Source organism: Zingiber officinale, chromosome 11B (genome assembly GCF_018446385.1).
Source record: "Zingiber officinale cultivar Zhangliang chromosome 11B, Zo_v1.1, whole genome shotgun sequence".
NCBI classification, from domain to species: domain Eukaryota; kingdom Viridiplantae; phylum Streptophyta; class Magnoliopsida; order Zingiberales; family Zingiberaceae; genus Zingiber; species Zingiber officinale.
The window spans coordinates 79,703,745-79,721,271 of record NC_056007.1 but is presented as its reverse complement, the minus strand read 5'-3'; the positions used below and the strand labels follow the sequence as shown (position 1 = coordinate 79,721,271).

Below are 17,527 nucleotides of genomic sequence, written 5' to 3'. Positions count from 1 at the left end.
GGCTTGAAGCTGTGGTCAAACAACAGGATAAAGAGATCAAGACGGCGACCACTCGGAAGCGCAAGGCCATCGATGACATGGACCTAATGAAGGTGGAGATCAGAGGGATAGAGCAACGCATCAAGGATCTGGATGCCCTTCTGGCCACCGAGAAGGAGAGTCGCTCGGCCGATCTGCTCAAATTTGAAGGAGACTTGAAGGATCTCCATGCCGCGAACGATGCTTCCCGAGCCGCGCTCAAAGGGTATCAGGATGGGGAGTCGGCTCGCTCTGACGAAGTGAGGAAGGCATTTGTCCGCTCGGACGACTTTGGAGAGAAATTCACCGACAAGATTTCCCTCACTTTCGAAGAGGCGATCAAGGCGGCGGTGGATTACTTGAAGACTAAAGGACACCTTCCCGCCGAGCTGACCATCCCCCCAGAGGATCTGGCTACCGTGATGGGCGTCATTCCTGATGCTCTTTTTGATTTTGACGCGTGAGGAGTGATCATGTTTTTGTACTCTTGCTGTTCGGCACAACTTATTTTTGCTGTAACTTCTTTTGTTTGCCCAGCTTTTGGCGTAAATAGATCATCTTTCTGTTCTTGCAACTTTTGTTTTGGCAAGAAATTTTTCTTTCGTCATGTTTGAAGTGTTCTTTAAAACTCCTCCGCTCGGCTTCATACTCTAATATGAGCTCAAGCTGATTGTCTTCAAAAAACGTCTTTCGCCATGCGACTGCATGGTCGCTCGGCGCGCGAACATCATTCGTTCACGTGCTCACATCTTTAATTCTTATTAACCATCTTTTACTTTGCACCTTACCCCAAAGGGGTTTTCCATATATTTTTGCTAAGCGAGCCGCTCGGCCGTATGTTGGCCATAAAGAACAGGCAACGTCGTCGGTCGGCTCTTACCGCCAGAATGTATCACGTGGATGGCTATCCGCTCGGAGGGTTTATAGACGCCGGCTCGTCTCTCGATATTTAACGTCGGAGCTCGACGGTCTTCCGCTTGGGAGTTTATAGACGCCGGCTCGTCTCTCGATGTTTAATGTCGGAGCTCGACGGTCTTCCAATCGGAGGGTTTATAGACGCCGATTCGTCTCTCGATATTTAACGTCGGAGCTCGACGGTCTTCCGATCGGAGGGTTTATAGACGCCGATTCATCTCTCGATATATAACGTCAGAGCTCGACGGTCTTCCGATCAGAGGGTTTATAGACGCCGATTCGTCTCTCGATATTTAACGTCGGAGCTCAACGGTCTTCCGATCGGAGGGTTTATAGACGCCGATTCGTCTCTCGATATTTAACGTCGGAGCTCGTCGGTCTTCCGATCGGAGGGTTTATAGATGCCGATTCGTCTCTCAATATTTAACGTCGGAGCTCGACGGTCTTCCGATCGGAGGGTTTATAGACGCCGATTCGTCTCTCGATATTTAACGTCGGAGCTCGACGGTCTTCCGATCGGAGGGTTTATAGACGCCGATTCGTCTCTCGATATTTAACGTCGGAGCTCGACGGTCTTCCGCTCGGAGAGTTTATAGACGCCGGCTCGTCTCTCGATTTTTAACGTCGGAGCTCGACGGTCTTCCGCTCGGAGAGTTTATAGACGCCGGCTCGTCTCTCGATATTTAACGTCGGAGCTCGACGGTCTTCCGCTCGGAGAGTTTATAGACGCCGGCTCGTCTCTCGATTTTTAACGTCGGAGCTCGACGGTTTTCCGCCGGAGAGTTTATAGACGCCAACTGCCTCTCGATTTTTAACGCCGGAGCTCGACGGTCTTCCGCCGGAGAGTTTATAGACGCCGCCTCTCGATATTTAACGTCGGAGCTCGACGGTCTTCCGCTCGGAGAGTTTATAGATGCCGGCTCGTCTCTCGATTTTTAACGTCGGAGCTCGACGGTTTTCCGCTCGGAGGGTTTATAGACGCCGATTCGTCTCTCGATTTTTAACGTCGGAGCTCGACGGTCTTCCGCTCGGAGGGTTTATAAACGCCGATTCGTCTCTCGATATTTAACGTCGGAGCTCGACGGTCTTCCGCTTGGAGGGTTTATAGACGCCGGCTCGTCTCTCGATTTTTAACGTCGGAGCTCGATGGTCTTCCGCTCGGAGGGTTTATAGACGCCGGCTCATCTCTCGACTTTTAACGTCGGAGCTCGATGGTCTTCCGCTCGGAGGGTTTATAGACGCCGGCTCGTCTCTCGATTTTTAACGTCGGAGCTCGACGGCCTTAAAGGCTAACTTTAATGAAGCCGCTCGGCGAACACATTAGCCATCCTTTAAATCATTTTTGCTTCCTGCATTACAAGGACATGGGACGGTCTTCCGCTTGGAGGGTTTATAGACGCCGGCTCGTCTCTCGATTTTTAACGTCGGAGCTCGATGGTCTTCCGCTCGGAGGGTTTATAGACGCCGGCTCGTCTCTCGACTTTTAACGTCGGAGCTCGATGGTCTTCCGCTCGGAGGGTTTATAGACGCCGGCTCGTCTCTCAATTTTTAACGTCGGAGCTCGACGGCCTTAAAGGCTAACTTTAATGAAGCCGCTCGGCGAACACATTAGCCATCCTTTAAATCATTTTTGCTTCCTGCATTACAAGGACATGAGCGACTAGCATATACACAAAAATGAGTTACATCAGTGCACCTCTCATCCAGCTCGATAAGGCTGGAGATGATTCGCGCTCCAGGGCCGATCCAGCTACCGTCCGTCTTCATCTTCCAAATAGTAAGCGCCCGAGCGGAGCTTTTCGATAACCTTGAAGGGGCCCGCCCAGGGAGCTTCCAGCTTGCCGACGTCGCCGACCGGCTTGACTTTCTTCCAGACAAGATCGCCGACCTGGAATGATCTGGGGATTACGCGGCGGTTGTAGTTTTGTTTCATCCGCTGCCGGTATGCCATCAGCCGAACGGACGCCTTGGCTCGCTCCTCGTCGACCAAATCCAACTCCATGTTCCTCCTCTCGGCGTTGTTGTTATCATAATTCTGGATCCGAGCGGGGTCGACGCCAACTTCGACAGGAATAACTGCTTCGCCGCCATACACCAGATGGAAAGGCGTGACTTCAGTTCCTTCCTTCGGTGTCGTTCGGATGGCCCATAAGACGCCCGACACTTCATCCACCCAGCTACCTCCCATATGGTCGAGCCGAGCCCGCAAAATGCGAAGAATTTTCCGATTGGCAACTTCGGCTTGACCATTGCTTTGGGGATATGCCACGGACGTGAAGTGTTGCTCGATGCCATAGCTTTTGCACCAATCTTCGAGCAATTTTCCTGTGAATTGCCGCCCGTTGTCGGAAATAAGTCGACGGGGGATGCCGAAACGACAGATGATGTTTTGCCAAATAAATTTCTTGACCATCTGCTCGGTGATCTTGGCTAGCGGCTCGACCTCCACCCATTTTGAAAAATAATCAACCGCCACTAGCAGAAATTTCCGCCAGATGATCATCCGGGTCGGTTGTCCCATTGTACTCGCCGATCGTCGGAGGCACATAGTGCTTGGGCAGAGGGTCTCTTAGAATGGCCTCTGAAAATTGGCGGTTGATCCGCTCGGGCGATGCGTCCGCTCGGGGGGCTTTTCCTTTTCTGCTATCTTGTCTTGGCATTTCCTCCGAAGATGATCCCCGATCTCGATTAGTCGCTGCGGCTTCAGGAGTGCGGAATAGAGCCCGATGAAATGCAACGGTGGCCTGTGGTGCTTCCGCTCGGCCACCAGATGCTGACGTTGCTTGCTGCTCCGGCCGCTCGGCTGTTGCTTTCTGTTTTTGCTCCATCAACTTAGCGACCCTCAACTCGATCAGAGCATCGAGTTCTTCCGTGGAAAGCGTCACCGTATGCTGTCGTCCAGCCTCGTCCATTGCTTCCGTTCGGATGCAGGAGCGTTCCCACAGATGGCGCCAATTTGATCCTGTCCGAATGCTGAATCAACGGACCGGACCGGACGGCACTCACATCACGTCTGGCCTGCCGTTGGCATCGATATGCTGGGGATATTTTCGGTAGGGTGCTATGTAGGGACTGTTTAGCAGTATGTCACATTCTCTTAGGCCTTCCGCTCGGCTCTTTGCTACTGTTCAATTGAGCGTCAGAACCCCGACTTCTGTCGGGGCGATTTTTGCCATCGGCTATTCACCGGTCGGTCGGCCGGGAGGTCGGCCCATCCTTCTCTGGTCGGCCACCTGGCCTTTTGACTCCCGCGTGGCATTGACCCCTCAGAATGGGGGTCCCCTGTTCTAACCGCCGGATCACTTGCCTAAATTTGATCCTGTCCGAATGCTGAATCAACGGACGCTGGGCACGTGGCGCTCTCCGAGTCGCTGATGTAGATCTCCGGCTAGTCGTATGAAACTCCGGCGAACCTGCACAGAAGTCGGGCCGGGAAGGGGTTCCCGGCGGCGACCCTCCGACGCTCAAGTCAGGCAAGCAAGCAATGAAAAAAGTGGCTTCAAAGGTATTTTATGCGTACCTCCGTCGAAGTATGAGGCTCTTTATATAGAGCGGTGAAAGAGCTCCTGCACGTCCACCGAGGCGCATACGTGTCCGCAACCCATACCTCGGTATGTGTCTATCAGAAAGTTTACCTGACGCCATACTGCTACAGTCCAAGCACGTCTTCGATGGGACAACAGAACACCTCGTTGTCAGACTTGAGTATGGCCTAACCATAGGACTTGACAGCTGTCATAAGATGTTCTTGTCCTTCTCTACCGACCACAGGCCAGGGTGTCCGGCAGGCCGGCTGGACAGGGAGTCCGTCCGGCCAGCCCTCATCTTACGCGCTGGCCGGACGGCACTCACATCACGCCCGGCCTGCCGTTGGCATCGATATGCTGGGGATATTTTCGGTAGGGTGCTATGTAGGGACTGTTTAGTAGTATGTCACATTCTCTTAGGCCTTCCGCTCGGCTCTTTGCTACTGTTCAATTGAGCGTCGGAACCCCGACTTCTGTCGGGGTGATTTTTGCCATCGGCTATTCACCGATCGACCGGCCGGGAGGTCGGCCCATCCTTCTTCGGTCGGCCACCTGACCTTTTGACTCCCGCGTAGTATTGACCCCTCAGAATGGGAGTCCCCTGTTCTAACCGCCGCATCATGATATATAATACATTATTATCTATAATTTATCTGAAATAGGGTTACATTTCTAAAATTGCATATTGTAACTATAGATTAGGAGTCTTGGTGTTTATGCGAGGATAGTAGGTGTATATGGAGCATTACATAAATTGGTCATATTATTGTGTAAAAAATGTCCCAAGAAGGTTACATAAATTTTATTGTGAAATGTATGATCAATTAATATAAGATAATCTTCTGTAATATATTATTTTAATGTGATATATTAGAATTTATTTAAAAGTTATGATTTAACAAATTCAAGATTCAAGCCCAGTTATAGACAACACTAGAAATGCTCTTTTCCTATTTGGAATAGTGAGTGTGTTGAATTTATTACAAAAATAACCCCTGATTTAAGGACCCAAATGAAAAATAAGATTTTTCATCATCGATTTTAAATGTATAAATACTCTTTTCCTACCTTTGGATGTAGAGTTTGGTGAATTTATTGGGAAAATAATCCTTCATTTTAGGACAGATTTCATCATAGATTTTAAATATTTTATTTTTGAATTTTTTTGTAACGTATTAAAAATCAACAAAATATTTAAGGAAGTGTTTAAAAATTTATCGTACGATGTATAATTAATTTAATTTGTTTGAATTTTAGTTATTTATTTATATGCCTATATTTATTAATTTTAATAGTTAATTATATAAAATAGATCACACGGGTGAAATACTAGTTGGGGAAAAATAGCACGAATCTGCAAGCAGGTTCCTTGCTTTCCAAGAAAATCCTTACAGGACAAATACCTTGTTCCTAGAAGAAAAAACATGAATCCAGGCGAAGCTAAAAGCGGAAAAGATGTCGTCGAAGTCTGTGATCGAGCACGACGGGATCGCGACGAATCACGATTCCCTTCGCTTCGGGCTACATACCGTCAGGAGCGACATCGTTGGAACCCACCCCCTCCAATCCCATCGAGAATACGTAAGCCACCTTCCCCAGGCCCTCTTTTGCCGATCACGCATGAACCGTAACCCTAATGCTTGTCCTGATTTTGTCGATGTCTCTTCCGTCGTGCTTTTGGTTCTTAACTCGATCAGAGGAGTAGGCTTTGGGAGGAGAAAAAGCGGTTCCTTTTTGACCTCACCTATGGATCGGCATTCAATCTGAGGAGAGATCTGGACGCTCAAATTCTCTCTAGGTATGTTGTGTTGCTTTTGGTTGTCTAATAGTAAGTTTTTCCATGTGTATTGGGTCATAAACAAAATCAATTAGGTTGCTACTGCAATTTACTCCATTCCTAAAGTTTGTGTGCATACTTTGGTTAGTATTTGATCTCTCAGTATTGTACGTTCTAAATCTCAGTATTGACTTGAGATGACTGGCTGGGGATGTGGCTTCTGTGTTGACGGGATGTATACCTCGCTCGCTCTGCAATACAAGAAATGTCAGTGTCAAACTAGGAAAGGGGTCCCCGGCGTTGACCCTCCAATACTCAAGTCAGTCATCGGAAAGATGGAAGAAAATAAAGCAATAGCAAGCATAGGCATGAATAGTGAATAACGTATACCTCTGCTGATGCATAAACCCCCTTTATATAATACCTTGGTGGGCAATGCGCATGCTCCCCAAGGCACGGGCACACTTTCCCAACCATCCCATGAAAGGACGTATCAAAAAAGTGTCTCTGACACCATACCTTAACAAGATATGCAAATCTTTGATGAGAAGCTTCCATTGTATGATCCGTTTGTTGACCATGCCTTATGTTAGCGACACTATCTCTCAAAAGGATACTAAGAGATATGTCAATGATTCCTCTGCTCGGTCGAATGGGATAGTCGCTCGGTCGAATGGGATAGCCGCTCGGTCGGGTATCCCCGTCCGGTCAGCCTTAGTCGATCTTCTCCATAATCTCTTGAGTCAATTGATTGTTTCCGCCCGACCGGACCAGCGCTCCGGTCGTCTAAGCGTCCAATGCTTCATGATGAACATATGATGTTCCTGCCGTGGTGGCCTTGGCTGTACGGACGCTCTGCTCGGACAAGCCACTTGCAGATCGAACATTTCATGGCCGATCGACGACTGTAGTAGACCACCGCTTGGCATGCCTTTGGTGGGTCTGTCGATTTTCTAGCCTTGACCGTCTTGACTTTGACTTCCACGTTAGCTATTCTCTTTGCCCTTGACCCGTACTAGTGGGCTCCATCTATCACCACATCACTAACCATCATCATCTTATTCCTTCTTGTTACCCATGCTCTTATTGGCTTTTAAATACTCGTGTGGAAGTTACAGAAACTTGTCTATCAGCACGGAAGTTAGGAAAAAAGCTTATATTCTAGGGTTTGTCTAGATTTGAACTATGTTTATCATCTTTTCGTTATATGGAAGAAAAATAAATTAGAAAAAGAGAAATAAGGCAATAATATAGATGGGATGGAAAGATGAAGCCAATGCACTTGGGAAATATTTATAATCTGTTTGGATTATGAAATGTTAACGAATGATAAATGTGTTCTTTGTACGAGTAGAAAGATCATTGTTTCTATCTGAATTAGAAGCCTGGAATTAGAAAACAAGATGAGTTACGGCCTTTGAGAATCCTTAAATTTGTGGACAAAGTGCATTTTGGCATATTTTCCCCTTAGTTTTCATAGTGTCACAGGCTTCCGTGACATGAGAAATTTTCATGTCCTTGCAACTCAGTTGAAACTTTATTTATTGTGATAGTATAGCAGTGATAGAAGATTTTAAGCACCAGAAACTTTTAAAGAATCGAAAAAAAATAGTGCAAAAAAATAATTAACGTAGATCAGTTCTAACATAAGAAATGGTTGTGTTGCTAATGCTTGACCTTTAATTTACCAGATCATGCACTGGAAGTACTTTCCAGCATTGGTACTAGATACATCTTGATTGTGCATTGTAACACATATTTGTTTTATCAGATGTAATGGCCATCCTTTGACGGCTTAATGTTATTAGCATTTGTGATTAGTTTATTTTTATGTTTTATCTTGCCCTCTCTCTCTCTCACACACGCGCACATGTGTGGTTGGGTGTACACACACGTATGTGCACCCTTGTGACTAATATGAAGGATCTTGGACCACTTTGTTTTTATTCACCATTGAAAAGTTATCCCATACATTCACCTTTGGATACTCATGGAAACATTTCTCAATGCTCAAGCATACAACAAGCATAATAATGTTGCAACATATTGTTTTGGTTCTCCTAATTCCTATAGATGGGCAAAATTTTACCCTCCATCTCTTTTGTACCTTTGCTTTCCATTTCTTTAAATTTGTCTAGGATTGCAGTTTAAAACAAGTCAATTGAGATCTTTAGATTCCCTCAATCCAAAGATGTGTTTTGTAGGATAAATAGTATGGGCATGTAATCATTTTACATGAAGTATGAGTGCAGCACAAATGACTTCTTTTTTTTTTTAAAACCTCATCCACCCCATTTTTATTTAATCATTTTAGGCTATTAATGTTTAGTTTTCTCCAAGTCCAAGGAAAGTTCATTGGTAAGTTTCATTGTTGAGAACTCGATGCTAATCAGAGATGTAGTAAGATTTTTTTAATTCTTCTATTGAAATATGTGTATGTGTATATATATATATATATATATATATATATATATATATATATATATAATTAAGTTAGTAAAATGTAAAATATTAAATGGATGACGATGCCACATTTATAAGGATTTGCCAACTTACTTTCAATCTGAATATTTGGAGGCTTGGAGCTATGGTACATACTGGAAGTAAATGGAAGCCAGAAAAAGGGCTGTTCATATGAGAATCATTCTCGTCTCCAATTTTAATAAATCTCGGATTATAAGTCAAGTCAAGCTAAGATGAGTTTAATAGATTTGTTTGTTATATTGAGAACTTCCTAACAGAAAATTGGAAGAAGAAAGACAAGAAATTATCTACAGAAGAACAGAAATATGATGTCACGTCCTCTGATGTTCTGTGCAATTTTGGAAGTTCACATTAATTAAGCATTGGTCAGTCATCTTTTCTTTCTTCAGAGTTATGCTTCCATTATTTACCCTGAGAAAAACTAGAGTTTCCATACATGCCTATTAGTCAATAATTGACCAAACATCAACAATCAATATTGATGTCTCAGTTGTTTATGCATTGGAGCCGAGTCAACAACTGATGCATATTCAGTTGTATCTACATTGCAAGAGTCGATATCTGATGGGTATCACTTGTAGATACATTGGAGTAAAATGGCTAAAAACCTTCCTCTTCCGGATCTTTACATTAAATAGAATTGCTATACAAACTATCTTGAGTAAGAAAATATATGCAACTAACATACTAATTACAGATAATCTATTTTAGGGAATGACATATACACAGCCAATAGCATAATTAGGATAATTATGGCAAAATAAGTTCCATAATTAATAGTCCATAATCTTTGCTGTTGATACCATGTGCTGATACTAATACTACGCACTCCATTTTACTTTTCAATATCTAACTAGCAAAATTCTGTGTTCCGATGGGTTTGCATCATCATTATTGCAGATTCCAAAGGCCTCCTGGAGCTTTGCCATCATCCATGCTAGGTTATGAGGCTCTCACGGGTGGCTTGGAAGATTTTGCTTTTGAAGATTATCTCAATTGTATGCAGTTTTTCTCTTTTCACAAGTTCTTTATTGTTCCCTCAATTTTTTCACTGTATAGTTTTTATTGCTATCTTGTGTTTCCTCTATGTTGTTATGATATTAATAATGGTTGTTCAATATAGTCTCCAATAGGATGCTTCTGTTATTTCTTTTATGCTGATTCCAATAGAAACGGAAATTGGCTGGATTGGAGTAAAATTTTGTGCCCTTCCTCTTGCCCTCCTTTTGCGGGACAATCATCTTGGCCCACCAGATATCCCAACCTCAATTAGACTTTTAAGACATCTAGTTCATTGCTGTCAAAAGAGAATCAGCAAACTGCACCTTAGCCTAACCATCCAACGGGGGTGAACTAAACTAGCACCGGAGTTCCTTCCTCCACTTGAATATCTTGCGTTGTCTCCCTTCTCAACAAGACTACTTCAACTCAACCCAAGTAGCATTTCTTGGCTTTTGCACTTGAGTTGAAATGGGAAGGTCAAATATGTGGTGTTATCATCCCATATCAAGTTTGATAGTTATGAATCTATATAGTTCGAAGGAGCATGTCCTCTTTTGGCTTTGTGCAGCGTGTATCTTATTTTTTTATCAACTGTTGGGGGTTTACAATGATGTGGAAAGCTTGTTCTTTAGCAGGAAATCTATCTCATTCTTTTCACTGCTGTGTTCTCCCCATGTTTCTTTGTCTAAATCTCGTTTTAATTTTGTTTTCCCTTTTTTTTTTTGGCAGTGCCTCAAGATTCAGAGACCTTTAAACCAGTAGACATGAGCCATGGAATGGAAGTTCGCATTGGCATATCGAAAGGACCTGTTTGCCCAAGTTTCATCTAATGTATCGTCTTATCTTGCTGTCTGTTATGCTTAATTGCAAAATTTGTTTTGTGGATCATTTGAAGTCTCAGCTTTTTACTGTGAACTAATTTTATTGTTCTACGAATGCTGCTAAATATTGATAATAGTCTTCTTTTTTAAACTAATCCTACAGGTATATAGAGTGTCTTCCTCTCTTGTTCGTCTACTAAATGAATCAAGTGGTTAGATAAGTTAAGTGAATTGAATGAATTAAGTGGTTAGATAAGTCGAGCAATTTGGATGAATTGATTGGCACCATATATCTCCTATGAAAATACACATTAGTCTCTAATCATCTCCACCAATGGAAATCTTCAACCATTGTGGTTGTCATTCGTAGATTTAATTTTACAGTAATATTAATTTCCAAGGGTTTGCAACTCCTCTCCCAGTGCCACTAGTTTCAAAAGGATGAAGCTCGCTTTCATTTGTTGCTGAAAGCGAGGAGACGCCGATGAAATCTAGAAGACGACAACTTTAACCAATCAGACGACGAGGCACTAGATTATGCCTTCACTCTGCTCCGATGGGAAATGGAGAATCGGCCGCCACGTCTCTCCGTCGCCTTCAATTTACAGTGCGTTGGCCACATCAACGTCAGCGTCGCTCCCGGTCGCTGGCGGTGACTGGAACCGTGGATCCTGTCACCGCGCCAGAATAAATCCTCCCTCGACGAAGCCACCGTCCCTGCAACCCGACGGCATGCAGTCGACGATGGCAGCGGCGGTGGAGAATTGGACACGGGGAGACGACAAGGCCTTCGAGAACGCACTGGCAACGGCGGCCTCGCCGCCGGAGGAGCTGGGAGACGGCGCCTCGTTGTGGGAGACGATCGCAACGAGACTGCCGGGGAAGACGGCGGCGGAGGTGCGGCGGCACTACGACCTGCTGCTGGAGGACGTGAAGGCCATCGAGGCCGGACGCGTTCCGATCCCGCGATACGCCTGCGAGGAGGCGACGCATAATTCGTCCAAGGAGAAGCACCACCGTGATGGCAACGGCAGCCGCCGCCGCCGCCGCCGCCATGGATGCTCCAAAGCCGAACAAGAGCGTCGAAAAGGAATCCCATGGACAGAGGAAGAGCACAGGTTAATTACACGGTTCTAATCTCACCAACTAAATTGTGATCCGAGGTTGATTTGATCTTCTCTTAACACAATTAGTATAATTTGTGCCGATCTCGTAGTCTTTTTCTCCTCGGCCTCGAAAAGTTTGGTAAGGGCGACTGGCGGAGCATATCGAGGAACTTTGTCAGCTCAAGGACTCCCACTCAAGTCGCAAGCCACGCTCAGAAACACTTCATTCGGTTGAACTCCTTGAACAACCGTGACCGCCGGCGATCGAGCATCCACGACATCACAAGTGCGAATGGCGCCGTCGACGACGCGCCGTCTTCCCCGCAGGGAGCCGCTGCATCGCCGATGAAGCATCGCCATTCGCTGGCGAATGTTCCGGGAATGGCCGTGTACGGACCTCCAGTTGGTCATCCGATTAGCGGGCACATGGTCACGGCAGTGGGCACGCCGGTGATGCTTCCTCCTCCAGGCCATGCTCCTCCATATGTCGTGCCAGTTGCATATCCAGTTCCTCCACCGCCGATGCACCAATCGCTCTTTTGAGCGATTCTGATTTTGCTAAAAGAGGATGTGAAAAATCAAGCTGTTTTTCTTCTTCTCCAAATAAAGAATTGATTTTTTTTTTATTTTTTGGTTTCTGAGGGCCAAGGAATCAGTGTCCGTACTTGATCGGGCGAGGTCACGAGGAGCCAACTTGCCTCCTGAAGTAAATTAGTAAACTGAATGTTTGATTAATGGCTTTCATTTGTCTCCGTGACTGCCGACTTCTCAAACAGCGTGCGGCTCTCAAGCAGCGTTGCAGTGCACGCTCCTGCCACCATCTCCTCCTCCTCCCCTTCTCTATAAAACTCCCTGAGAGATCCAGATATCATTCATCAACACAAGCTAGCCCCGTCGGTTTTGTTTTCTGTGGCGGGCGATGAAGATGAGGAGCGGAGGAAAAGTGCCGTCGCAGCGCGGAGGGATCAGCAAAGTTTTGCGGGAGCAGAAGGCGAGGCTTTACATCATCCGCCGCTGCGTCGTCATGCTCCTCTGCTGGCACGATTGATTGATCCCCCTCTTTCTTTTCTTCTTCCTGTTTTTTGGAGTTCAGTTTCCCTTTTTTTGGCTTGTAAAGAGATTTTTGGATCCTTTTTTCTTGCCCGCCGGAATGCAGGCAAGAATCTAACACATATAACGTACTCAAAGATAATAACGACTCTGTTCTTGTTCGCGTACGTGTATATTTTCGGCTATAGATTTCTTTGTTCTTTCAATAACTACCATTAATTTTTTCCTAAATCTCTCTAAGAATATTATGGATGAAAAATTAGAAAAGCAAAAGGCGAATCGAACAGAAATAGCGTTACAAATCCACAGCACAAGTAAAAAAGAAATAAAAGTAGAAATGAAAACTTATTATTTCACGAAAAATTATAATGGAAGGAATCTTTCATAATAATAATAATTAATCAGGGGTAGTACAGTTTCTGAAGTTGAATCTCGGAAAGAGTTGTGAGTTGTATGAATTGCTGTGATATCTGCGCTGCCACAGATCCACGTGCGGTGCCTTGAGATCGATGCATATTGACGTACTTTTTTTATTATTTATAAACTTCCAGTTGTTCCAAGTTGCTGAAGAGAAGAACGAGATGACCAACCGGTGACGATCGTGTTTGCAAAATGACGATCTTGAATAGTAGGATCAGACAGTCCCATGATCCAAATACTGAATCAATATTGCGTCATGTAGGAGCCTTGTTTATAGGGTTTAGGGGATTGGAGCAAAATTAGTGAGATCGTGCTACCGGAGTATAATCGAAATAGGATCCATAAAAATTTTGATAATATATTAAATTGAAATTGGTTCAAAAGGTCCCATAAAAATTTTGATAATATATTAAATTGAAATTGGTTCAAAAGGTTTATAATTAATTATTAAGTAAAATTTATAACCGTTCAATTTCAGACTTAAAAAAAACATAGTTTGAAACCCTTGTTTTTTTTAGTTTGAAAGATTTTTCTTTGTTTTAATTATTGTCGGGACTATTTTATAATTTAGGTTATTTCATTTAAAGGTTAAGTTTCTAAGGTTATTTAAATATCTATTCAGTTATTTTTTAGTTAGTTTTGATTAATAATATCTGTCGTTTTTCTTGAAACGATGAGTTTTTGAATGCCTATTATTATAAGTTCATATTGACTAGAATTTAAGTTTCAATCTTTGCCAATATGTGAGAGAGAAGTCAAGTATGTCAAGAGAGGATTAAATATTTGACTGGGGAAGTCCTAACGAGAGATTAGATAACAGAAAATTATAATTGGAGATTAGGTAGGTGAGAAGTCTATCAAGTGACTAGTTCTAATTGGATGTTAGACAAGAGAAAGTCCAACGAGAAGGTTAGCAAGGGAAAAGTCCAAGTGAGTCAAAGAGTGACCGAACACTTGGTGATCGGAAGTCCAATGAGAAGTTAACGAAAGAAAGTGCAAGTGGATCAAAGGATGACCAGACATTTGGTAATCGAAAGCCCAACATGAAGTTGACAAAAGAAAATCTATGAGGGTTAGGGAGGATCAGATATTTTGTGAAGAAGTCCTGATAGGTTAAGGTGACAAGATGCTAGATAACGGAAAGTCCTGATAGGCTGAGGTCAACCGGATATCAAACAAGTCCTAATTTCAATCGTGCAAAGGCTGAAATTAAGGTTAGCAATCGATTGACAAACCCTAAACTCGGAATTTTGAGTTTGTTGCTCGAATCGATTGAAGTAATTGATTGGTGCAATCGATTGAAGGTTTCTCGCAAGCGAATAGAAGCTTGCTGAATCAATTTGGGTAATCAATTTAGCAAGCCAATCGATTGGGACTGTGTTTCACGAAAAGAACAGAAGGTTGTTGAATCGATTGACTTAATCAATTTAGTAGCTCCAATCGATTAGAGGAGTTTGTCGAGTGAACAAAATGTGCTCGAATCGATGGAGGGGGCAATCAATCAGTAGAGGTTTCTCAAGAAAATAGAAGGCTTCAGAATCGATTCACTTATTCAATTGGGAAGTTATCAATAAATTGGTATGACTCACCAATTGATTGGTCGAGTAAAAAAGATCCATTTTATAGGTTTGAGCAATCAAGATTGAGGATAAGGTCAATTGATTAAGAGGCGTCTAAAGAACCCTAGAAAAGGGATTTTCATAGACATTTGAAAAAGTTGGATCTTAAGGTTTTGGCGACAAGTACTGTTGCACTTTCCAAACATCAAGAAGCTAACCAAAACAAGGAAAGAGCAAGCAAAGCAAGGTTTATTGTTATAAAGTCATTTTTGAATTCGTTTGTAATCTTATTTGTGTTTCTTGTGAAATACTTGCAATACATCATGTATGAGCTAAAGGATGTATCTACAACAAGATCTAGCTTCTATCAATCTTTAAAACTCTATACAAATCGAAACAATAGCTCATGAATGACTGACCGGAATCCATCGCAAAAGAGTATTGCTTCTTACTTTTGCCTGGAGTTTCTGCTATTGCGGAAAAGTCTTCTACAGGAGTGGGCGACGACAATCCTTAGTCCTCTCTCAATGGGAAAGAAAGGAGGTTGAAGAAATCTCTAGAACTCTTGCTCTAATTCATGAGCCTCTTCTTTATATACCAAGTCCATCCTATAGGGACTATCCATCTTAAAGCCCATTCATTAATAACAACCCATCAATGTTAATGAATCAGGTTTTTGATATACACATTGAATTCACATCCATTTAAATCTAAACTCTCTTTATATGCTTGAAGCATTAGATCACTTAAATGAGTTTAGTTACTTTAATAACAATTAGTTGTGTATGTGTCTTAATCAAGTGTAAACCCACCTTATGGAGATTAAGTCCACCCACGTGGACTCAATTGGATTTAGTCCACTCATGTGGACTTAATTCTGCAATCTCTTACTTGGGCTATACTTGATTCCTTATACACCACACAACCCCTAAGTTGAGCTCAACATGTCAAACTTTATGGGTTAAATACCCCTTTAAAATATCTCATCCATTAAATCAATTAGTATAGGACTAAAGACATCATAACTACTATAACTGTAACAAGACCCAACAGTAATCATAGTACTAATATCATTAACGACATAAATCAAATGTAGATATATAGTATAAGAATGACATGAAATATGATCTACAAGTACCCATTCTCAATAAGTCCTCTTTATGATTATGATTGAATTCAAATCATATTTACCAAAACCTTATGCTAAACTGCAGTGGTAAATCATGATTCAACTTTATGACTCAAAATGAAGTCCACATCATATTCACAACAATCAAATACAAGACCATATTAGTAAATATGATATTTATATGTCAGAAAAAGTCAAAATCATGCACACATATAAGAAAAATTGCACTATATACAATGAGCAAAAAATATATGTTCATGAACATAAAACTTCATCCAAAATACTTCATCAAAAGGAAGAACCCTCATTCAGCACATGCTAATGAGACACCTTGGGTGACAAACCCTTGGTAAGTGGATCCGCTAATATGGAATCTGCCCTTATATGCTCTATCATTATTTGACCATTCTGACCTCTTTCTTTAACCGCAAAAAATTTTATGTCGATGTGTTTAGACTTCGACGAACTACTATTGCTCTTGGAATATAATTTTGTAGCTTTATTATCACAGTTGATCCTGAATGATTTATCAATGCCCCCAATAATTTATAACCCTGTGATAAGGTTCCATATCTATATCTCGTGGTTGGAAGCTTTATAGTAGGCTATGAACTCTGCCTCCATAGTGGAAGTAACTATTAACATCTGTTTGACGTTTTCCCATGATATAGCTCATTCTGCCAACATGAAGACATAACCTGAGGTGAACCCTCCTGCTATCCAAGCATCCAGTAAAATTGGAGTCTGAGAATCCAATGATCTCTAGATGACTTGATCTCCGATATGTGAGTATATAATCCTTCGTTCTTTGTAAATATCGCACAGCTCTCTTTACGACTTTCCAATGTACCAGTCCATGGTTATTCAAATATTTGCCCAACATCCTCACAATGTACGCAAGATCTGGACGCATATATATCTGAGCATACATCAAACCCCCTACTGTAGATGCATATGGGAATTACTGTATTTCCTTAATCTCAAGTTTATAACGTAGACATTGTTGCAAGCTAAGTCTATCTCCCTTTGCCACTGGGGTGTTTCTGGGAGCACAATTCTGCATGTCATACCGAATGAGCACATTTTCTATATAAGCCTTTTGTGATAGTCCAAGTGTGTACCTTGAACAACCACGAACAATCTGTATGCCTAACATAAAAGATGCTTCATTAAAATCCTTCATTTCAAATTCACCGAATAGAAATGACTTGGTTTCTAACAGCAGATCCATATCATTGCTTGCAAGCAATATGTCATCTATGTAAAGAACAAGTATAATGAATTTGCTCCCACTAAACTTGATATACAAACATTAATCAACTGGATTCTCCTTGAAACCATATGAAGAAACCACTTGATCAAACTTCTGGTACCATTGTTGAGATGCGTGCTTTAACTCATATATGAACTTCCTTAGTTTACATACTAGGTGCTTTGAGTCATCCAACTCAAAGTTCTTCGGTTGCACCATGTATATAGTTTCTTCAATGTTTCCATTGAAAAATGGAGTCTTAACGTCGATTTGGTGTAGTTCTAGGTTATAATGAGCTATAAGTACTATGATTATCCTAAGGGAGTCTTTCGTCAAAACCAGTGAAAAAATCTCATTATAATCGATGTCCTCCTTTTGAGTAAAATCCCTTGGCGATTAGGCGTGCTTTATACTTTTTGACATTGCCATGTGAATCTCGTTTGATTTTAAATATCCATTTACAACCA

The 17,527-nt window shown here is 42.6% G+C and overlaps 2 protein-coding genes across 3 annotated transcripts; both read left to right on the top strand.

Moving 5' to 3' along the window:
- Nucleotides 1-5,863: 5,863 nt before the first annotated feature.
- LOC122034782 (cyclin-B1-2-like) lies at nucleotides 5,864-10,699 on the top strand. Its single transcript, XM_042594136.1, has 4 exons — nucleotides 5,864-6,041; nucleotides 6,158-6,258; nucleotides 9,622-9,719; nucleotides 10,453-10,699. The coding sequence occupies exons 1-4, from the start codon at nucleotides 5,916-5,918 to the stop codon at nucleotides 10,551-10,553; spliced, it is 426 nt and encodes a 141-aa protein (XP_042450070.1). The 5' UTR covers nucleotides 5,864-5,915; the 3' UTR covers nucleotides 10,554-10,699.
- A 129-nt stretch (nucleotides 10,700-10,828) lies between these two features.
- On the top strand, nucleotides 10,829-12,569 carry LOC122034781 (transcription factor MYBS1-like). Of its 2 annotated transcripts, none has more exons than XM_042594133.1 (2): nucleotides 10,829-11,674; nucleotides 11,761-12,569. In XM_042594133.1, the coding sequence occupies exons 1-2, from the start codon at nucleotides 11,082-11,084 to the stop codon at nucleotides 12,191-12,193; spliced, it is 1,026 nt and encodes a 341-aa protein (XP_042450067.1). In that variant the 5' UTR covers nucleotides 10,829-11,081; the 3' UTR covers nucleotides 12,194-12,569. The 2 variants fall into 2 exon arrangements, with proteins under 2 accessions (XP_042450067.1, XP_042450068.1); XM_042594134.1 differs by having other exon boundaries at nucleotides 10,829-11,662; nucleotides 11,761-12,568.
- The last annotated feature ends 4,958 nt before the right edge of the window (nucleotides 12,570-17,527 follow it).

What these genes read in the sequence shown, in the direction of transcription:
- LOC122034782 (XM_042594136.1), top strand. Translation starts at nt 5,916, where the DNA reads ATGTCGTCGAAGTCTGTGATCGAGCACGACGGGATCGCGACGAATCAC. An exon ending in TCCAATCCCATCGAGAATAC is followed by an intron (nt 6,042 to 6,157) that starts GTAAGCCACCTT and finishes TAACTCGATCAG; the next exon opens with AGGAGTAGGCTTTGGGAGGA. An exon ending in TTTTGAAGATTATCTCAATT is followed by an intron (nt 9,720 to 10,452) that starts GTATGCAGTTTT and finishes TTTTTTTGGCAG; the next exon opens with TGCCTCAAGATTCAGAGACC.
- LOC122034781 (XM_042594133.1), top strand. Translation starts at nt 11,082, where the DNA reads ATGCCTTCACTCTGCTCCGATGGGAAATGGAGAATCGGCCGCCACGTC. An exon ending in GAGCACAGGTTAATTACACG is followed by an intron (nt 11,675 to 11,760) that starts GTTCTAATCTCA and finishes CCGATCTCGTAG; the next exon opens with TCTTTTTCTCCTCGGCCTCG.